This window comes from Ochotona curzoniae, unplaced genomic scaffold (genome assembly GCF_017591425.1).
Source record: "Ochotona curzoniae isolate NIBS_2020 unplaced genomic scaffold, NIBS_Ocur_1.0 contig_1071, whole genome shotgun sequence".
In the NCBI taxonomy this organism is placed as follows: Eukaryota; Metazoa; Chordata; class Mammalia; order Lagomorpha; family Ochotonidae; genus Ochotona; species Ochotona curzoniae.
Genome location: NW_024464939.1, coordinates 26,566,780 through 26,590,675, shown reverse-complemented (window position 1 = coordinate 26,590,675; position 23,896 = coordinate 26,566,780). Strand labels below are relative to the sequence as shown.

Below are 23,896 nucleotides of genomic sequence, written 5' to 3'. Positions count from 1 at the left end.
TTTTCGTGGCCAAAGCCAGGAGCTGGAACTCAATCGAGGAGCTTTGTGGATGGCAGGAGCCCAGCTACTTGAGCCATCACCATTGCTTCACAGTCTGCATTGGCATGAAACTGGAATTGGGAGACAGCTTAGCTTGGGTATGAAATATGGGCTTCTCAATCAGTGCCATAATTGCTGGGCTAAATGCCTGTCCTGTTCAATAATTTTTAAGAGTTTAATAAAGGGATACAGAATCCAATCCGTTCAAGAGTCAGATAACTTACCTTCTTCATTATTTAAATGAAACTTTGGCTAGTGGGATAACAAAATCCTTTCCCTAGGACTGCTTGTAAATGTCCCTGGAAATAAAAGCCCCGACATTGCATTCCATGACTTTCTCTTACCCTGAGGCAGATCTAAGCAGAGATGAGGTACAGATGATGTCCAAGCTAACACTTACCTTTACTAACTCTGTGTAGCCTGTTTCTTTTGGGGTCCACCAGGGCTGAGCTTTTAGTCCATTCACATTATAGAGTGAGCGCTGCCACACAGATGCAAAGTGTCCTCTCTTGTACCCAAGCTCGTACCACTTATATGCCTGAAAAAACAGAAGGATGTGCTCCATATCATGCTTAAAATGAAACACAGGTATTCACTTTCAAGACACTAAAAACAAGGTATTATACATGCTGCCTCGCTTATGGTGGGCTTCATCTCAGGAAATTCATCACACATAGAAAATCTAAGCAGATAATGCAGTTAAATGCACCTAACTCCTCTCACATCCTAGCTCAGCAGCTCAGTGCACATTTCCTTTCTTGGTCTTAGTGCTGACTGGGAGCTATGTTCACTGCCATTGCCCAGCATCACCAAAGAGGACAGGATGGCACAGCACTAGACTGAAAGAGATAAAGTTCACAATCCACATGGTGAATTCCACTGAATGCATGTTGCATTAACACCTTCATGAAGCTGAACAATTTGTAGATTAAACCATTTAAGTTGAAGGCTGTCTTTACAATAAAAGCTGCCTGGTAGGTACTTAAATTTTACAACAATCTGTTGGAATCTGGTGACAACTCTGCTATTTCAGTGAGCTCCTGATTAGGTCCTATTAGTATAAATGAATATATTTCATTTTCACTGTTAGACTGTACATTCTGTCAATACTGGATTCATGTGTTATTAGTTCCAGGCTCCTTCTGGACCCAGGACGGTTCTAGAACTCGTTTGTTGAACAGGTGAATAATTTCAGACCACCAAAGGGGACTATATTTATTTTCAGCTTTCATTTAACATTTCAATGTTCCCTTTAAAGGGGAATATTGAATTTCCCCTTTGATTTTAATAATTTCTTCAGACATTTGCATTTATTGAATTGCAAAGTGATTTATTTTCACACATACATCCCATTTCTGTCTTTACCAAGGATACCCCAGGGTAAGGTGGAAACTGTCCATTAGATTAGGCAGACAGAAACGAAATATTGTTTTGAGCTGGCAGTAAATATAGAGATAGCCTCTACTACATTTTTTTTTCCTAACGGAACTTTTGTTCCTTATACTTTGTTTCCAGTCATAAGGGATAACAGGTGGGGATTGGGGCTTGCTGTAACCTGATATGGCCTCCAAGAAGGCTGGCCTTTTTAGGGACAACTGGCTGTAGAGCATGCTGGCCCTACTGTCCCCTTTACCCCCTTGGAGGCAGCCCTACGTAGACGTCCCATAGAGACTGCTCACTGGCTTCCTGCCTATGCATGTCCATTGTCTCCAGAATGGAAGGCATTTAGAATAACATACTGAGTATTATCCCCTCCATTACAACAAGATAGACCTAAAAGAATAATTTCAAAACTATTTTGAACAACTAAAATGCTTAATATTAACTGGAATATTACAAAAGATCCAGATGTACCTGAATAATAATAAATATTAATTAAAAAATGTTTGGGATGAGCACTATGGTTTAACAGGCTAAGCCATTGCCTACAATGCTGGCATCCGTACAGGTTTGAGTTCTAGTTGCTCCAGTTCTGATCTAGCTCCCTGCTAATGTGCCTGGGAAAGCAGTGGTTGGGTCCCTGTCACTAATGTGGGAAACCTGAATGAAGCTTCTGGCTCCTGACTCGGCTTGGACTAGGCATGCAGCCATTTAAGGAGTGAACCAGTGGATGTATTATTTAATTTCTCTATTTCTTTCTCTCTCTCCTTTCGATTTCTCTCTAATTCTGCCTTTCTCAAAAATAAAAATCAAACTTGAAAAAAAAAGATTTAAAATGTCTTTTTAAACTCACCTTTAAAATTCCTTCTTGTTAGAAAACTGAAAGATGATAGTAATATCATCTGCTATTTTCAGTAATCCACTATAGTTTACCACTTTCACTTATATGCATAATCTCACTTGATCTAATAACCTCCATGTTTTTTCTCCTTTCCAATGTGAATCTGATATTTATAAAAAATAAATACGTTGAAATAATCCAGAACTACTCATTCTACTCTCCTGTCTTTACATCATTTAAAAAAAAGATTTTGAATTTATTATCATTCTAATATCTCAAATTCAGAAGATATATCTAATTATTGTCATATTTCTTCCTTATAGCCAGAGATTTTCAAAACACAGAAAATAAAAATGGCCAATTATTGTCTGATATTTTTAAAGCAATATCATCTACCTTTGAAATTTATCCAGCTATTTTTGCCCAGTTGCAATGTAGGATTTTATATACTCTGCGTCTCAATTAAAATGAAAAATAATAATAATTACAAAAGATATGTTCTGAACATCTGACAGTCCATTCAGCCATCAACAATTTCTTTTAAGGACTAGGTACACTGTCAGAATAGTGAAACAAAAATTTCTTTGAGGAAAATAACAACAGCAAACATAGTCCCAGTTCAGTGGTTAAAAATCTTAAAATTTAGCTCTTACCATCTGGAATACCTAGGCCAGTCACATAACTTACAACAATATGGATGAGGTCTTTTCTGATATTCAAGGTACTAACTGCATCTAACAGCACCCTTAAGCTTGCACTCTTCCATCTAACATACAGAAAAAACAGAACTGTAAAAATCATACATCAGAAATTGTTGAGGGGACTTAATGAATGCACCTGGATCGCTTTCTTTTTTAACACTAAAATCACCTTTAAAATAAAAATTACTGGAAAATCAATGATGAAATTAGAAACTGCTGAAAATTGCTTCTTTATTATTTCACATTTAATCAGAAACAGTAACATAGTAAAAACGGGCTGGGCCAACTTAAGGGTTTTATATCTATCTCATCCCTACTTTCTTCAAATTATTGCCACGTGTACATTACATCCCCACTACCACACACACAAACACAAATGGTACACTGAAAAATTTCAGCAGAGAAAGGTCAGGTCACTTCACAGAAACAGAAGTGGCCCAGCTGGAACCTGCTCTACCTGGAGCTGGGGTCTGGGACACAGTTTGGCTGAGCATGGGCTGACGGTAAGTTGTATGCAGGTTGCATATGAAGAATTACAAACATCATTGTAATGGAAATAGGATTTTATTTTCCTGTGTGGGATATCTGACTATACAGTTATCTGGTGGAAAGTGAGACTCAAGCAAGAAAACAGCCATGTTCCTGCATCCATCCTTGAGGTGCAGGTGACACACACTCACATGAACACTGCCTGAGCAGGGGAGCTGAGGGGGGAAACACCAAAGACTCTGGAAAGCAGCATCCCTGTAACGGTCCTGACCAGCAAGGAAGAGAGGAGGAGCTAAAGCTAATCCCAACCTTGCTTCTTGAAAGTTGGCAATATCATCACATGAGGGATGGAGCCCAGGAGGAAAATGGGATAGAGGACAAGAGAGCTGCCCCTGTGACACCTATGTGGTGACACCAAGTAGGCTGTAGACACATGAAAGTGGATTTGAAGAAGGGGATTAGAACCTGTGAGAGTGTGGATTTGGAAGTTACAGAGAGAACAAGAAAGCCTGAATTTGAATTCCTGAAAGATTATCACAGTTTGTATTCCTTTGTCTTCTGATCTGTACTAAGCATATTTATTAGACAACTTTTCCTCAAAACTGATTTTCTCTTACTTCTCTGTAGCACAGAAGCCGTGGCTTGGCTTCTCCTGGGTCTAACCTCTTTGGAACCTGGAACAGAGCTTCACGTATAAACATGCAGAGTGGCTGTTCCCCAACATGTAAACTCAAGAGTATGGCAGCCAATTCACATCCTGTACCTCACACTGGACAGATACTGGGGAGGGGCCTCTATAGGCTTGGTTCTGCTCTCTTGTAAGAATAAATCCCATGAACATTTAAAATTCAAGGACTGTACTGTTCCTTGAATATTAACGTTAATTAAGCGGGTAGAATAGTCCCATAGGTTCAAATACTAAGCCCTTAACAAGTGTTTAATAGTGAATTCTTTGTCCTTGATGTAAGTGTTGTTTTCATCTAAGATGTGAGGCAAATCATACGCTTCTTTTATCTGTCTTTGCCCTAGACTCTGAAATGTTTGAACATAAATTAATCAATGGCAATTATACTCATGGTACAAAGACATGAGCATTTACCCAGTGTTAGATACTGCTGCCAAGTCTGTCATTCCTTTTATTCAAAGCAGGCATCAACCATTTATATCAAAAATAAAGCATTAAAAATGATCACTCATCAGCAAGCTCTTCTTTATTTCTCTCTACATCCAACATATCTATCTGTTTTAGTTGACTGATGGGTAGGATAGAGAGGAGAAGGTACAAATAAATAGAAATGTATAAAAAAAATAATTTTAATCACCCAAACTTCTATTCCTCCAAGCTGGCCCATAGCTCCAGTAGGGATAATCCCATCACGGACCTTGTGTTCCTCTGAAGTCTCAACTGTCCAGACAGCCCCATGTTGTTGTTCAGTTCAGAAACCCAAAACTGTCTTTTGCTTAGATGTCACTCTATTACACACATGGAATGCAAGGGCTACAAAGATTCTGTGTCTCCTTCCACTGAAGTTTAGCCTAGCATGGGAATCCTGCCATGGAGGAGGGCAAAAGCAAGCCATAACACCAGTGCTCCATGTACATCATGGAGTTTTGGAATTTATAACACAGAATGTAGTGATGAATGATTCAATGTTAAGTTTATACAAGCTGACATTGTATTCAGAAAAGTGTCATAATCCCTCAAAAATATGTAACTTCTTTTAGCTGCTACCTTTTTTGTGTCAGTATCTGTCATTACAAGGGCTCATCTTAAACTTGGGGCTAAATATTTCAGGAAGTAAGATGCACAGTTTACTATCAGGGTCAATGTGCATAGGAATCAACTGGACACACTGCCTTTCATATCCCCCAAAACACAAACAGAAAAGAAACAGGCAAATTGTTTAAATATTTTTTTTCAAAAAATGTAAACAATATCTGAGACACCTCTTTATTTCTTAATTTTAGGGATTTTTCTAGAGCAATATCTACTTCTTTGTATATAGACATCAACACACACACACACACAAACACACACACACACACACGGAGTTCTGACAATTACTTATCTAATTTCTTTGAGGAAATAACAGAGGCCAGATCTCAAAAGTTCTTTGTAGCATTAAACTGGACCTGTTCAAACAGTTTAAACAGTTACATCAGTTAAATCACAGTCTGGAGCAGTATATGTTTAACATTATCTTTCGAATTGTAGCCTTCTAGCAATAACGTCTTCCATTATCCTGTTCTAGAGGACATGATAGCAGAGCCCCTTACCTCTTTGTTCCCAACCCGCTGCATGGCATCCCCCAGGTGGAAATAAAATCGCCCATCATCGGTGCCTGGATCTCCAGACTCTATTCCTTCCTGCAGAGAAAACCATGTTAGTACTTGTGCAAATATTAAAAATTAGGTTTCATTTACTAATTTACATTTCAATAATTTCATTATTTTATTCATGCATTCATCTATTGACATCATAGGGAAATCTAACAACCAGGAAAGCATCTCAGTATGATTTGCCAACGAGGTCAACACAGACAAGGCACAGTCAAAAGGAGGTGATGCCAGTAAACCTGGCAACGCACGTATTGCCGATCAACAGTGGAATATTGTATAAAATTAGCATGATGCTTTGTGTACCTTCTGTGTGGCAGCAATTATATTCCAGTACTACAAAGAATTTCCCTGGCTGAATATCTCTCACATTTATTTTCCTCTCCGAATCTGACCATATGTCATTTTGAGGCTTTTTATTCCTGAACCAAATTGCTTAATTGCTCATGTATGAAGTGATGGCAGTCCAACTGCAAATCAGATTTCTTTCCATTCAAAACAAATGTGTTCTTACCTTTTAATGATTTTTTTTCTGCAAAACACGCAGAAGGCTTAAAGCTAATTTGAATCTTTTAAAATGTAGTCTTTATAGAACAATTTCTATTCTAAAACATTTACCTGATTTCCCTTCCTCTCCCACAAAATGAAGGAGGTTGAGATCTATGTACCCCTCCCCAACTTGAGAAAAGAATATTGTCACAAAAACATGGATTTAAAAAAGTTGAAAAAAAAAAAGATCAATGACATTTAAATGTCAAGGACTTCTTCCTAAATCTGCATCTCCAGACCTCTGCCCAGGAAGCCTGTTACCTTTCACTAGGAAGAAAGTATTTGCATAATGTTGGAAAGCAGCAAGCAGTGTGATGGATCAGGAGAAACACTGCTCAGGACAGGAGGAAAGCTGTGACCAGGGCTCCGCCTGCCCGACACTCAAATGTCCTTGTCTGTTAACGACGCTGGCTCTTTCCTCTTTAAAGAGTGTGTGTGGAGGGAGCGGTGGCTTACAGACCCTCCTAATTCACAAAGAAATACAGGACCCTGAGAGGGAATACAAAGGTTTGTAGAGGCGTCCTGACATCTGGGCCGGATGGTGGGACCACATGTCCACCTCCAGGGGGCACCAGGGTGCAAGGCTAATTATGCCAGAATTTGGAAACATGAACTTTCAAGAGAAATTAGAAATCTGGAGTTCTATAAGTGCTTAGATCCTCACATACAGCAAAGGCTCAAAATTGTTTTTTAAAAGACATGTGCTGGGCAAAATGAAATTCACAAGTGTCTGCAATCAGAGGATTGGTGCTTATTTGACATAAATCATGTGAAATAAAGAAATCAGATAGAACATCCTGTTACTTATAAAACCGTTTGCAGTTATCCAAGTGGTTATGTGTCCAGTATTGTAGATCAGGCCATGTATTATTATTTAAAATTAAATAAAATAAAATAAATGACAAATGTACTTCATCAGTCAGCCACATTTCAGGTGCTTAGTGGCCACTTTGGCTGGTGACTCTACCACAGGAGAATACAGAATACTCTAGCTGGTACAATGACCTAGTGGCTAAATCCTCGCCCTGTATCTGCCAGGATCCCATATGGGTGCTGGTTTGTATCCTGGCTGTTCCACTTCCCAGCCAGCTCCCAGCTTGTGGCCTCGGAAAGTAGCAGAGGACGACCCAAAGCCTTGACATTCTTTACCCACGTGGGAAACCCAGAATAAGCTCCTGGCTCCTGGCTTGGGACTGGCTTAGCTCTGACTGTTATGGCAACTTGGGGAGTGAACAAGCAAACAGAAGATATTTCTGTCTCTCCTTCTCTCTGCAAATCTGCCTTTCCAATAAAAATAAATAAACCTTTAAAAAAAGAAATATTTCGGGCCCGGCGCGGTGGCACAAGTGGTTAAGGTCCTCACCTTGCATGCCCGGGATCCCATATGGGCGCCGGTTCTAATCCCGGCAGCCCCGCTTCCCTTCCAGCTCCCTGCCTGTGGCCCAGGAAAGCAGTCCAGGACAGCCCAAGGCTTTGGGACCCTGCACCCGCGTGGGAGACCCTGAAGAGGCTCCTGGCTTCGGATCGGCATAGTATCGGCCACTGTGCTCACTTGGGGAGTGAATCATCGGACGGAAGATCTTCCTCTCTGTCTCTCTCCTCTCTGTATATCCGCCTTTCCAATGAGAAAATAATAAAAATAAATCTTTAAAAAAAAAAGAAATATTTCTATCAGGAAAGAAAATTCTGTTGAATAGCCCTGAGTTAGACCAAATGCAACTCTGGACAAGGACTCACTTAGATATGTGAGAAAAACATTCAATTTAAATATTTTTGAGCTAGCTGATAGGCATTTGGGAGTTGACCCACTGAGTCTACATTCATTGCATCATCTCGTGTAGGCAATCATAAATGCTGTTCACAACAGACTTACTATTTGACTGATAAATGAAACATTTTGTGGATGGTTCATATTTTAAATTGTTAGAATAATCTGCATTAAAAGTTGCAATTTAGTAGTTTTCCCCCAGGGTCTTTGCCCAATAGTCTCTGAAGTTTGAGCATAGTAAGGATTCCCATTGCCTATGAAGGACACGGTTAGAGGTGACATCCTGTTTATGTAAAGACGGCAATGCATGTCACCAAATTCAGATGCACAAAGGTGAAGAAAGGTCAAGACGGAAGGAGAGGACAAGCAGAGATGTCACCTTTAAATAGGGAATGCTCTCAGCAATCTTGTTCTGTGTCTTCAGGATAAAGCCGTAATGCACTTTGGCAAAGCCGTCATTAGGTGTCACAGTCAGAACCTGCAAAGGGAGCAAAATACTATTGTGATAATGCGTAAGCTCCACAAGTGACTGTCAGGACAAATTACACTTCATCTTGCTCTGCATGAGATGGATCGTGATGTCACAATTTAGAACATTACAGTATTTTGTCTCATTTCAATGTCATGATTAAATGGCCCCCTTCTTCCCTCAACTAAATATGCCTTTTGTATTTACACATTGGTTCTTTACAATGAAGAAATGAGAGAAAAGGTGGCATTCAATAAGCAAGGCTTTAGCAATGCGGACTGGCAAGATACCTGTCAGCTAATATGGCTTTCATACTTTTTGATGTATTAGGTAAAATTGCTTTAAATTTATTAGACTTGAAGATAACTGTTTAAATACATATTTTACATGCTATCTTAACTAAGGAAAAATTTAGATTTTCGCTTGTAATTAACTGTCATGGTTTAGAAAAACTGTCTTGAATATCCAGATCCTTTTAATAACTGAAGATAAAGTGGTGGCCAAATCTAAAATTCTGTGACTTTTAAAAAGCAGGTTGTGTTCACAATGATTCCAGGGTGAATTACGTAAAATGCCTGCGCATTAAACATCAGCGGTGAGAAACAGTCTCTCCCTACCTGCAGTTTCACGCTCCACAGCCAGCTGAGATGAAAAATATGAAACAGACAGCTCCAGGAGTAAACAACCCTAAGTCTTCAACTGCATGCTGCTCTGAGGCAGGGAGATGCAATCCCATGCCAGCCTGTTCCATCTGCCCTGGCCCTGAACCATCCTTTCATTCAGGGCATTCACACTCTCTATGCTACCTGCCCACTGCTCACATAATGGTCTTCTCTCTGCTACCATATTAGCGATTATGCTTTCACAGTCTTTGTGTTCAAGTAACTCTTACTTGACTTAATAAAGACCTCAAATGTCACCGCCATGTAGGGTAGAAAAGGAATTAAGGCACTCAATGAGGGGCCTGGGATAATTCCCTATGGAGAAAGGGGGACAATTTTATATTATAGTTATAAATAGCATTGTACATAGATGTTAACAGTGACAGTGAAAAAATTTCAGCAGTTAAAATTTAAAATGGGGCCCAGCACAGTGGCCTAGCAGCTAAAGTCCTTGCCTTGAACGTGCTGGGATCCCATATATGGGCGCCGGTTCTAGTCCCGGCAGATCCACTTCTCATCCAGCTCCCTGCTTGTGGCCGGAAAAGCAGAGGAGGATGGCCCAAAGCCTTGGAAGCTTGCACCTGTGTGCAAGACCCAGAAAGAAGTTCCTGCCTCCTGGCTTCAGATTGGCTCGGTTCCAGCCATTTGTGGTCAATTGGGGACTGAATCACCAGATGGAAGATCTTCCTCTCTGTCTCTCGTCCTCTGCATGTATCTGCCTCTCCAATAAAATAAATAAGTCTTAAAAAAATTTTAAAATGGAGCTAAAGTATTTCATCCTAAAATTTACTCTAGGATGTTTTTTGTTTATAAACATATTAGTGTGCTATGTACATGATATATGAATACATGTATAAATTACATATATTTTCCTGAATATGTTTTACTGTGATAGCACTGAATCAGCCATACTGCAGTGGACAATGGGAATGTCGAGGGACTGAAGACAAGAAAAATAGTGAGATTTGATTTTAGATCAACTAGGAGCCCAGGTTAAAAATGGGGGCGGGGCATAGCAATAGCCTAGTGGCTAACTCCTTGTCTTGCATGCATCAGTTTTGTGTCCCAGCTGCTTCACTTCCCATTCAACTCCCTGCTTTTGGCCTGGGAAAATGTAGAGCATAGCCCAAACCCTTGGAACCATGCATCTGTATGGGAGATGGGGAAGAGGTTCCTTGCTTCTGGCTTCTGATCTGCTCAGCTCTGGCTGTTGTGACCACTTGGGTGGTAAACTAGAGGATGAAAGATTTGTTTGTGTATCTTCTTCTCTCTGTATATGTGGCTTTCCAATAAAAATAATCGCCCAAAGCTTTGGGCAGTCCTCAACTGCATTCCCAGGCCACAAGCAGGGAGCTGGATGGGAAGCAAGTCAGCCAGGGTTAGAACTGGCAACGATATGGGATCCCGGGTGCATTCAAGACAGGACTTTAACAGCTATGCTATTGCGCCGGGCCCTAAAAATAACTATATCTTAAAAAACAAAAATAGAGGGGACTTGAAAGACTTTCAGGAACTAGTGATTTCATACTAGATCTGAGATTGTTTCATTAACAGTGATTTCCAGAGTTGTGGTGTGTGGTTTTGATAAGTGCATGTTGATTGGGTGGATGGAAACATGGGATGCAGGAGGTGGGGGGAGAAGAACCAAGAATGATGCCTGAATTTCAAGCATGGGTGGTTTGAGTCACAACACGGATGTGCTGCTAACTTGCAGGCACTAGAAAAGCCTCCAATAGGTAATGACATGAGCAACCTATTTGATGGTCAAACCCATTTGATGGCCAGTCCCTTCAAAAGGAATGATACCAGAAAGATAACTGTCTGTGATTTTTACAATTTCCCCAAGAATAAAAATCAACATGAAGGAAAATGTAAAAATATAATATTGGTTTTATGAAAATGACCTTTGATGGAGACATAAACATAGCAGGCTGAACTTGGGTTAAGGCAAGTGAATCCATTAGATACAGCTTATTAACCCAGACGGGAAAGGAAGATGAAGGGAGCGGAGGCAAATCCCACATACATTTTCAGCTGATGACTGCTTCTTTAAAAAGAAATACACTCATCTCCATAATGTGGCTGTATTTTAGGCTCTCTCCATCCTATTGGACCTATTCAGATGAGATTATGGCTTGAGATGTATTAAGAACAGCAAGTAAGTTTGGTTTTCCAATACAAGGTAAATGCTTCACAGAGTACATATTTAGTATCAGGTAAAAAAGATGAACTCACTCAAGGGAGGATTGGAAAGGGGGAGGAAGGCCAAACCCACAGTGTATTAGAGCAACTACTAGCCTTTCAGATCCTGCCTGAACTCATCAGAGGTGCTTGGTGCTCAGTCAGCATTTGATGGCACTTTTCAGAAGGAAGGAAGGGCGAGAGAAAGAAATGTGGGAGACACACACAGGGAAGGATGGAGGGAAAGAAACAAAGAGGGAATTGTATGGTCCTATCTTTGCTTCCTATGTTAGTGATAGAATAATGGGCATGTCTGCTTAGTTTAATAATTCTTCAATTCACGGGGTCCTCAATCATAGAGATAGATGATGCCTGCCTAAACCAAATGCTGCAAGTTAGGATTCTGACTATATTTTGGCCATTAGCAATACAATATCACACTCAGAACTTGTTTATAGCCTTGACCAAATCTTTAGTAGATGATGCACATTTTAAATACTGTAGACTCAAACCACTTTTGTAGATATTATCAATGCTATAAAAAGCAAAGATTTGATCCCTGCTGTCTCATTAAATATATGTATTTTTAAAAAGCATAGCAAGGGTAAAAACACAACTCTCCTGAAATTCAGTGCCTGTCAATTAACTGTTAAAAGCAATAAACAGAGAAAAACAGCATGCTGTGGGCGGACTTGGTCCCCGGACTAAACACAAAAGAACCATACTTCATGGCATTTTGAATCACACTGGCTATCACCAAAGGACACTATGTTGATGCTAACTATATCAGTTGACAACCTTTAATCAACAAGCCTGAATTAAAACATAGTGAGTAAATGTGTTCATCTTTCATTCACAGAGGCATTAACTTGGTCGAAATTCAAAGTTTACTGGGTATCACATTTCTTCTGCACCAAATGAATTCTCTTCATTGTCTAAAGTAGTCACAGTTCTGCAGGTTTCATAATTCCATGGAACTTAGAAATTATCTAGTAAAATGTCCATTTCAAGAGAGAAATCCTCTCAAAGACATAAAGGATCCAAGAAGCAATGGCTTTCTGAAGGAAGAGTCATTTATTCCACATGCCTCAAAGAAACACATCTTCTGTAGACTACAATGGACTTACTGTGAAAAAAAAAGTGGATTGTTTTACATTCATAGGAACTTGAGCACCTTGCATGCTAAATAACGTTTTTAGGAGGAATGCTTTTGGAGTAATACACATGAACTTTTAAAAATATACCAAACTTAATTATTAAAATTTAAAATTTAATGATTATAAAAAGCAACATAAAGATGAAGTTTAGAATATGTGAATTATAATAATACTGGCATGCTACTTAATTTAAAATAAAAAGAGGGTTGAGCATTGTGAAATAGGTTAAGCCATAGCTTAGAGCACCTGAATTCAAAGTTAGAGTGACTAGCTGGAGTCTTGGTTATCTTGTTTCTGAACCAGCTTCCTGCTAAAACATTCTGAGAAGTATCAAATGATGGTAAGAGCTTGGATCCCTGCAACCCATATTGGAAACTTGAAAAGAGTTCCAGATTTCTGGCTTTGGCTTGGCCCAGCCCGCTGTTGTGGGCATTTGCATTGTCAACCAGCAGATGGAAGATATTTTTTCCGATGTCTCTCAGTTTTTTTCCTGTCACCCTACCTTGCAAATAAATGAGTAATTAAATCTTCAAAAAAAATAGTAGCACACGAGAATGAGAAAATGGGCATATACAAGTAACATTAGAACATAACGGTCAAGATCCTTTGACAGTGAATACACTGATGCTCACCTCTTCATAAACCTTCTTGGCATTGTCATTGTCTCCTATTAAGAGGTAGCCCACTCCAAGGTCATTCTTCAAAGAAGTGTCATTGGGAAATAGCTGAACCAACCTCTGGAGGGTGAGCAGGGAACCTCTCATGTGACCTGATGTGGGGGAAGGCAGAAGAAAAAGCCAGCAGCAGTAAAAATAAGTAGGCATATCTTTATATTAGGAATCATATTCAGAATCTGAAGACTAGCTTCAGTCTGAATTTACATATAAATGATTTAGCAAGTACCAAGAACAAGCTCATGAAATAGTTGCAATGATAAATAAATATTATAATTAACGAAATAATATTGACCAAATATTAGAATATTTCCTAAAGTCATCAGTTTTTTTTAATATAAAAACTCTCAAGAAAGTTTCAGTTATCAAATGGTTACATAAATATATTGCAGATAATTTTGTCTTATTTATTTTAAAATTGTAAATTGAGAGTAGATCACAGGAAGTCTGATTGATTTCAGGGTCTAGCATCCTGTATAAAGCCTGAAACAGCACGGAGGTGCACGAGAGAGCACTTCACCACTGGTATGTTCTCCATCTCCGAGTGGCTGTCTGACCTACGGATTAAGAAGTGAGTCCCATGCTGGAGTGCCTACATCTGATTCCTGGTCCAGGTTCTTACTTCAGGTTCCGGTCGAGGTAGACTCTGTGAGAGGTACTGATGGCTCTAGTGATGCATTCCTGCCATCATGTGAGAGAACTGGATGCCATTTCTGCCTCTCAGCTTCCATTTGAGGAGTGAGCCACCACACCAGAATATGAATTCTATCTCTCTAATAAATAAAATAAAAACTTAACAAAAAAAGGCAAGTGAACTCATCTTCAAGTAAACACCTAATGATACAGGAAAGGATCCATCATCCAGTGTTATGGGACCCTCTGGTGGACATCAAGATACTGTGCACTACTTGAATTACAAGAACTCTAATGTATTTTTAAGGCAGTCTGATGGAAATTTAAAATGTCAGGGTCTATTATTATTTCTTGTCATAGTTATCTCAGAGAAAATGTGCAAAATATTGCTATTACACATGTCCAAAAATAATTATCTCAAGGACTTAGATGCTCAAAAGCTGGAATATTAGCTGAGGAGTTGTAGAGCTATTAGTGCGATAATATTTTACACTGACAAACTAGCAGAAAGCATCATCAGCTTGTCCCATGATTCGTACTTATAATTGGCTAATCACATTCCAATCATAACTGAGAACGGGTTTGCTCAGCAAGTCACTCCTCTAACACACCAGTGCCTTCTTGTCTGCAGCATTTCTTACCCCCTCCGGCCTACCTACGCCTGTACGTTTTGTCTTCTAAACCTCTCTGGTTGACAATCAATAAAATGCTGATGTCAATCTTCTAATATCTACAGAGTCTTTTTCTGGTCTCTTCCACTCTGCCTCTTGGACCCCTGCACCTCCATGAGCAAACTTGACCACCTGGTCACTTTTTTACTAAATTCTTCCAATTGAATTGCCCTAGAGATTCTTCAGTTGAACCTCACTTCCATAGATTCTGGCCATCTACAAAGGTGACACAACTACACTTTCCTACTTGCTCGGATGATAAAGAAGCCAATTTGGCCTTGTGTGTTACTGAGATGAGTCCCTTCTATGTGACAGATGAGTCCCTTCATGTGACCATGCAGGTGGCTGGGCCCCACGTTAGCAATAACATGTAGCTTAGATTTCCTCCCCTCTTAGCTTTTTGGTGACAGGGTAGCAGGGAGAGAATTAAAAATCTGGTTAAAAATGAAATGAGTTTGGGGGCTGGCACTGCTGTGGGTTAAACCAGTGCCTATAGCACTGGCATCCCATATGGGTGCCGGATCAAATTTGGACACTTGATGATTAAACCAGTGGACTGAAGATCTCTCTATCAGTCTCTCTTCCTCTATGTAACTCTTTCAACTAAAGAAATAAAATACATCTTTAAACAACTGAAGAAACTTGCTTTTAGCACTGAAAACTGTTAGCTGACAGCATGGTATATGCTGTTCTTGACAAAGTGTTTTCAAATTTACAATTAAAAATGTTTTAATGTTTTTTCCTACTATTTCCCTTGGTCTAGGGTCAAATCTGACAAGTGAAATTTTAGAATGCCTGAAACAACAAACATTACTTAAAAACGATCTCTTGATAATTGTAACCTCTGAGTCAGCTGGTTACAGTTAAGAAAGTGAAAAACTCGGCATCACAGAAGAGCTTCTGATCCTAGGTTCATTCATTTATTAGCTTTGATTCCTTGGCTAAATTATCCAAGTTCTCAACTTTCTACGTGTTTGTAAAGTGGTGAAGGTCAGGTGGTATAAAAATATCATTTGTGTTTTTGTAATTGTTAAATGTAGGAATTCAGTTTTAGAGCTGCTCAGGTTAAAGGTCAGATAAACTTTGAAAACACAGGTTCCCTCCCCTGTAACTGAATGCTTCTAAGAGCAGTGTACTGATGTTCTCCACTATACGAGGGATGGACTAAAGATTTCTGACCTTTGATCATGTAAAAGTCACATTCATTTAGTACTTCGAATTGATCTTTTCCTGGGCCAGTGCAACGTGTTTTATCTTCTCTGGAGATGCTAGGCAGTGACAGTGAGGTCAGCTCTCAGTCAGCCTGCAGTCAGGAAGGGGAACAACCCTGCTCTGTGGCTGTGCTGTAATGTTTAGTAGCTTAGGTGGCATCAATGTATTTTCAAGTTAAAATGGTTTTACTGGGGAGGTGGGCACGGTGAGGTTATTTTAAGCGGAGGAGCATCTGCATATGACGTTCAGGTTCTCCAAGATGAAAGCATGTTCCACTGAATCAACTGTCACTGCTTCACTGCTTCTTACCAAGAAACTGCTGTCTCTCTGAACGCCGCTTCAAAGTCAGTTTCAGAAGGTCTGTGGGGACCTCGGGCAGGTTGGCCACTTCTTGATAGGTTTCGATGGCTCCACGAAGTATCTCATTGCTCCTCCTTTTCTCAGCCAAATCATCTTCACACTAGAAGAAGTTAGCAAACTGGATCAATGACCCATGACCCATTAGGCTTACCATTATCCAAACTATTCACAAAAAGCAATGTTTGGATATACTTTAAGAGAACTTACAGATAAATCTTTCTTGTGTATCAAGATGAGACAAACAAAAGCAAAACAATATGTTAGTTTCTAATCTGCAGGTCAACCAGTTACTAAGCCAGTAAGAATCATAATCAAGACTAATAAGGATATATGTAGCTAATGCTTTATAATCCATCTCAGCTAGTGTTATATAAAGATAACTCCAATCCAGTTTTTATTTTATTGGTTTATTCCTGTGTTCTTTCATTCATCCATGCAATTACTGTTTTATGTATGTATAGATAATTTGAAAACAAAACCCTTTCTAAGGTTGCTTTCATTTAAAAAACAAAAAAAGAGAGAAAGACTAAATATAAACGAAACATCCTGTTTGTGGGCCACAATGCTAACAATTAAAGCCAAGCAGGCTGAGGAGAGCTGGGTCTAGTGCAAGGGAAAGGGCTAGCTAAATTACAACAATCCAGGAGGAGCTGGAAGAGACTGGGCAAGATATGAAGCTACCTGATGGAAGAGTCTTCTAGGCAAAAGGATTAGCAAAAGCCATGACTTCAGGGCAGGAGTAAGGGATAGAGAGAAAGCCAACACAGTGGGGGGAAGAAGACAGTACAGAAGACTGCCATCAAATGATGCAGGGACCATTAACTGATGACCACTTTCTGAGGCCATGTCTGGAAAGACACTGCTGAGGTTGACACATCTGATGTAAGTAAGTGATCATGTTGGCAATAGTATCAAAATCAGCCTCATAGAGCAGAGAGCTCAGCTAGTATGCTCTGGCAGAAAAATAGACAAGGTGGCCTAGAAATTATAGTAACAGAGGTGGTAACAGATGCATCCTGATGGTCAGTCAACATATTTATAAAAAGAGAACAGGGCATGACACAGGTGAGAAATTAAAGTCAAGGAAGAAGTCAAGGTTTTTGGCTTCAGTGACTATCTGATAGAATTGTCATTCTCTAGGAATGGGAAGATAGGATACAATCGGTTTGAGTGTGAGAAGTCAGGGATTCAGTGTTAAAATACTGAATCAATGCTGACTATTTGAAATTCAAATGGAGATAATGAATAGAAAGGTGTATGTGTACATATGGAGTTCAGGAGAGAGGTCAGAGTAAGAGACAAATACTTAGAAACAGTCAAGGAAGGAGACAAGTATTTAAAACGAGGACACTCGAAGGAAGTGCCAGTTCAGAGACAGAAACAGAGGTCAGAAAACTGAACCTAAGAATTCTGATGCTTGCAGGTCATTTGGAAATCAGAAAGATAAGCGAGGTCAGCAAAAAAGAGCAGTGAGATAGAAGAAAATAAGCATCAAAAAGTTCTGGAGAGCAAGTGGGAAAGCAATGGTTTTAAGAGGAAGAGATCAAGTGTGCTAAACGTGGCCATAATTTTGGGTGGAATGATAACTAACACAAGATCATGTCAGACTGGGTAGGGATGAGATTTTGATGAACAAGAATGTTTACCCAGAGAACCAAATGCAGCAGGATCAACCGCTCCGACACACACAGTGAAAAGTTGCTGGTGACAGCCTTTTTTTTAGTGTGCTTAAATATAAGGAGAAGCAGAGACACGGAACAGCAAGTTGAGTGGAATGTGGGGAGCAAATAGCACAGCTGTTTCTGAAGTGGATGAAAAAAAACCCAGAAATCTAATGATGCAAAAGTTGACACAAAATTCTAATAAAGTCCTTTTGTAGGTAACAGTGGAAAGTAAACAGCAAGGTGAATGTGGAGCCCATGAGAACAGTTAGGAGCAGACTGTTAGTGCGGCCAAGTGAAAATTCTTTGGACACATCCTTTATTAATTTGTTTAAGTTTTTTTTTTTTAACCTTGAAAATTTTACAGAGAAGAAGAAGAGACAGAGACAGAAGGGTTTCCCATTTGCTGGTTTACTCCCCAACTGGCCACAACAGCCAAAGCTGAGCTGAGCTGAGCTGAGCTGAGCTGAACTGATTAGGAGCCAGGAGCCTCCTTCTGGTCTCCCACATGGGTACAGAGGCCCAAGCATCTGGGTAATCCTCAGCTGCTTTCCCAGGCCACAAGCAGGAAGCTGGATCAGAAATAGAGCAGCCAAGACGCAAAGTGGTACCCATGTGTAATGCCAGCACTAGGAGCTGGAGGATTGGCCTGTTGAGTCACCAACATGGCCCCAGACACTATTTTCTTAGTGAAATAAGAGGCAAAATCTGCAGATGGTGACTAAGAATGGAATGTATAATATCAGAAGTAGGGAAAAAGAGGGTAAAAAGATGGGTAAAAAGGTTACCCATGAGTCCTGAGATGTAGTTGATAACAACTAAAAGATCATCACTTACAGAAAGATTATGTCATGTAGATACTCACAGTAACAGTAACACGTATAATTTTTTCTCAGAGTATTTAGACATGCTACTAAATCAGGGTATATGCTGAAATCAACATGCAGATGTCCACAATCAAAATAAGTTTAACTCCATCCTTTGAGGACTTGGTAAAAATGATTGAGGAGGCTGGTACTGCGTTTCAACAGGCTAATCCTCCACCTGCTAATGCCAGCATTCCGTGTGGACATTAGATCATGTTCTGGCTACTCCACTTCCTATCCAGCTCCTGGTTTATCACCTCGGAAGGCAGGGCAGAGTAGCTCAAGTCCTTGGGTATCTGCACCCATGCTGGAGATCGAGAAGAGTCTCCAGATCCTGGCTTCAGATTGGCTCAGCTCCGGCCATTACAGTAATTTAGGGAGTGAACCAGCAGTTGGAAATCTCTCTCTCTCTCCCTTCTCTCTGTAAATCGGCCTTTCAAATAAAAAATAATAAATAAATAGATCTAAAAAAAGAAAGAAAGAAAATGATCCAGCCTCCCCCAAACCTTGAACACAGAAACTAGCAAGAATCAACATAAATTGGTAAAAGAGTGTATTGTAGACGTTTTTCAGAAAACAACACATCAATGAAATAACCTATTCTGATCACTAAGTACCAGTTAGTGTAAGTTTCCTAAGATGATGAAGACCAGCAATTGACAAAGTGCCAACAGTAATGGATACATTTATAAGAAAGGAAATTGGGTGTGACAAAATTCTCTAAGATTAACAAAGGTTAATACCCTAGCTTGAAGGAATTATGCTTCAGAACATTGAACTATTTTTTCTGGTCTGGCTGGTCTCCACAACAGTCCTCCTACCTGGAGAGAAAAGTCTAATATCGACCCATGTATGTCTCTTCACTGACACTGTACATTATTAATATGCCAGCTTCTTAAAAGATTTATTTATTTATTTGCAAATCAGGGTGACACGGAGAGATGAAAACACAGAGATCTGTCATCTACTTGCGTGCTCTCCAAGCAACCACAACAGCCAGGGTTGGTCCAGACTGAAGCCAGAGGCCTGGAATTCCAACCAGGTCTGCTATGTGAATGGCAGGGACCCAGGGACTCAATGTTTCCTTCCATTGCTTTCCTAGGAGCATTAGCAGGGAGCTGACCTGCAAATGGAACAGCTGGCACATGAACACACACTCTGATACAGGATGCTAGCACGGCAAGTGGCAGCTTAACTTGCAGAGCCACAACAGTGCCCATACCAGCTTTTCTGTTTAGGCATTGGTTTCTTGTGAGTTCGACTTAGATGAGTTAACTCCCAGAAGGTAATCATTGGTGGATTACCAAACATACTCAGTCAATGAACCACGAGAATCAATTTAAGACCAATAAGTTTGGCCTATTCACTTTGAACCTACAAAACTACCAATGGATCCTGGGACTGGAGATCTTTCTAGGGTTATCAAAAGGGCAAATGCCTCCCAAGATAACTCTTCATAGAGCTAGTCACAAGTGACTTTAAAAGTTAATCTGGAAAGAGAGATCTACAATCTGCGTGCATTGCTTCCTTCCAGAGCCCAAGGGTCTTTTGCTTTAATAAAATAGAAACCTTTTAAATGTTGAGAACTAGGGAAATATCAGTATTAAAAAAGCACATAATCCCTGAAAATATCTTGAATGAAACAGCAGCGTTTGCTTTGAAGACGAAAGTTGTACAGACTGATTTTCATCAGTTTAACATCTGTAGACAAAGCAAACCAGGCTGCAACTGAATATTTGTTACAGGATGTTAACAAGGCATTAATGGCTTGCAAATGATAATAAAGTGAGGCTAGTTTATAAGCTAAGAATTTCAAAACTGATTTTTACAGTCACCCAAAGAATAAGCCAGTATCAATACTACTTCAGAAGTGGTAGACACCATAATTCATATTTGATTTAACATTGAGTTTTGAAAATGTATTGATATTCAAAAATAATTTTAATCTGACAAAGAATAAAAAACTCTGATTTATTCCTCTCTATAATAAAGTCGATCTTCTATTGAATTTTTATTTTTAAAACTCTCATGCATCTAAAATTTTATAAATTACTTTGTTAAAATTTAATTTACCATGATTAAACTTCGTTTTATGCCACATTAATGTTAATATTAATAACATATTGTAGCGTAATAATTTAGAAATAAAAAATACTGCCCAAGGCCTCAACATCAAACACCTGCTGTGAAACAAGGAAATAAATCCAACAATCATCATGTTTCAGAAGTAGTGCATTTATTTAGACTTTGGTACCTATAATTAACATCACATACAATGAACTTATGAGGAACAAAATATTTTGCCATAATTAGCATTTGTATGAGCCATTTTCTCTCTCTAGCTAATATACTTTCCTGAATCAAACGACTCTATACTACTGACAGAACACACCACTTATTTAAACAGGCTTGAACTTTTGGTAACAAACACATGCTCTCTTATTTCAGAGCAATTAAGAAATCTTAGAGGAGTAGTGAGCAAACCACGTTATAACTGATGGTTGTGCTCTAGGATACTTGACCTGCACCATGGGTAAGAGGTAAAAATGCACTAATTTTTCACAACTTCATTTTGGTAAAATTTTATTAATGAAATTTTCATGAATGAATCATTAATAAAATCATTAATGGGCTTGTTAATCATTAGGAAACTTCATTGGTGGAATTTTCAGGGGAGGAGAGGATGAGTTTGAGCATGCAGATTACAAGTGGCTGCCACCTTGAACTTAAAGCAAAGTATACATACTTTACTGACAGATGTGTTAGTTGCTACAGGTCTTGCAAAGACCCCACCTTGGAAAGGTGAACCCTGGTCAGAAAAATTTCAGCAGTTCCGCATCTACCATGTCCCAGTACAACACATCACCTCGACGGCACAGCTGGGGCTGTGGAGGCTTCCCTGGCTGACACATGTCTATGTCTGGCTGTGGCATTCACTCTGAATATTCCACATTCTACAAACCCAGCGGTTCAGTTGAATTTCTGAGACTACCAAGACCAAAAGCAAGTCCTGGATGTCTGCATCTCTCCCCATCTATTTTTCTGGAAAGCAACTGGCACTGTCCTGTTTTCAGCTGGTTAAGCAAGAACACTAGGAGTTACGCTGGAATCATCTCTCCAATTCTTACATCTAACCTATCACCAACTCTGCATCCCCATTATGGCTGTCATCCCCCTATCCATGGTCATGATCATACTCAGATGCCAGAATTTTTTTCTGTGCATTTGTAGTAGCCTCCTAATTTTCCTGCATCTGCTTTGGTCCTTCTAATCCATCTTCCTCTCAATAACTGAAGAAGTATTTATTTAATAAAACAGACTAGCAATGTTCACATGTAAAGCCCTCCAAAGGCTTCCCAGTATCTATAGAATAATGTGTAAAGCCCCAGCCCCTTTGTTCCCACCGCCCTTCCTCGGCATGCCCTTCTGTCTGTTCTGGGCTTGGTGTGCCAAGACTGTTTGCAGGCATCATCTTAGCCTCTGCTGCCCTGTTCCCTCAGCCTGTACAGCTCCTTCGTCAACCTTGTCACATCCCAGTCACACAAAACCTTGAGTCCTTTTCTGATCTTATCTAAAGTGCCTTTTGCCCTGTCACTTTCAGTCATATTACCTGTAAACAAAAAGTCTTGGTAGGCATGTTCCTTATTTCTTCATCCAATTTCCTTTTGCATACAGTACATATTTTCAGGTAAGAAGATCTAATATATTAATGTTTAATACTCAAGCATAGTTTTAGATCTACCTTTAAAAGCACTTGAAATTTCATGAAAATGGGAGGGAAATATTTATATGGGTACAAAATATTAAAATGCAGATACAGATTTTTATAACATACATTTTCTACAAACATTTCAAGGACCCTGCATATACATGATCTTCAAGTGTTCTTTTCTGCACCAAGAAAACATACTAATTCCATTTCCACAAATTTTATGAAGTACCTTTGTATTTATTTACATGCATTTACACTACATTCAAATGTCACCCCTTTAATGAGGTCTCTCCTGTTTCCTACCTACCCCTCACATGTTCCTTATTTTCACTCTCCTCAGCATGCAGCAGGAGCAAGCCTGTATCCAACACTCACCTGTCCTGTGCTTTCTTTGTAAGGGAGGCTCAGCAAGCACATGTGCTAATTGGTGATTGTGCTTCCAAGAGCTTGGTACACAGGGTGAATCTCACTATGTTTTAACCAAGTAACTGACAATCCAAAAAAAATTTTTTTTAATTTTGAGAGGCAAAGTGTGTGTGTATGTGTGTGTGTGTGTGTGTGTGAGAGAGAGAGAGAGAGAGAGAGAGAGAGAGAGAGAGAGAGAGAGTTACAGAGAAAGGTCCAATCCATTACACTCACTAAAAACCCACAACAGTCCCCGAAGTCTGGGTCTGGTTTCCAGTTGAGAACCAGAATGCACACACTGGGTCTCCTGCATGGGTGGCGGGGACCCAGTCACTTCCATGAGTGGGCATTTAAGACTTGCCCTTCTCAAATCACAGTGCTGGTGTTCAAGCTGCGCTAACAGCTTCTCAACAAAGTACAACAGGAAAGGCAGCAATATTGATCCAAGTCACTGGGAGACCTGGATTTCATTGCTGGCTCCTGGCTTCACTGTACACTGGGAGCTCTGTACACTAGGAGCTCTCTCCCTCTCTGCCTCTTAAAAAATGCTAAAACATTAAAAACAAAAAGCTTCCACTAGAGCATAAGACCCAGAAGGATAAACACTGCCACAGTGCTCATAAGAATGTATGGTAATTTTTTTCACATTCTCCATATTTTATGATGCTTTGACATTTTTGGGTCTGGCATGATAGCCGTGTGGCTAAATCCTTGCTTTGCATCCACTGGGATCCCATCTGAGTGCTGCTTCATGTGCTGACTACTCCACTTCCCATCCAGCTCCCTGCTTGTGGCCTGGGATAGAGACAAAGCTAGAAAATCTAGTGTCATATTGTCAAGATATATTTAACTTTTATTTGGGAGCAGAGATGCCTACTGTGACACATCTTCACTTCCTGGTATGCTAGTCTCTATTGTATAGTTCATCTATAAGAATATATGTATATGCTATTCACCTATATATCTATTTGCTTTGTATTTTTCAACCAGGTTGCCTTATACAAGATGGAACATATGCTATTTGTCCTTTTGGTGTTGGCTTATTTCACTGAGTATAATGGTCTCTAGTTGGGACCATTTTGTGGCAAATGGTAGAATTTCATTCTTTTTAATGGCTGTGTGGTATTCT

At 39.7% G+C, this 23,896-nt stretch overlaps 1 protein-coding gene across 1 annotated transcript in view; it reads right to left on the bottom strand.

Annotated features, from left to right (window-relative positions):
* The window catches only part of LOC121165982 (aspartyl/asparaginyl beta-hydroxylase-like), a 150,997-nt gene that overhangs the window by 47,582 nt on the left and 79,519 nt on the right, over positions 1-23,896 (bottom strand). The window contains exons 13-17 of the mRNA XM_040995007.1: positions 16,073-16,223; positions 13,206-13,342; positions 8,484-8,582; positions 5,728-5,817; positions 440-577 (exon numbers count right to left, since the gene is read on the bottom strand). Coding sequence (XP_040850941.1) covers positions 440-577; positions 5,728-5,817; positions 8,484-8,582; positions 13,206-13,342; positions 16,073-16,223 — 615 coding nt within the window. The remainder of the gene's footprint in view (positions 1-439; positions 578-5,727; positions 5,818-8,483; positions 8,583-13,205; positions 13,343-16,072; positions 16,224-23,896) is intronic.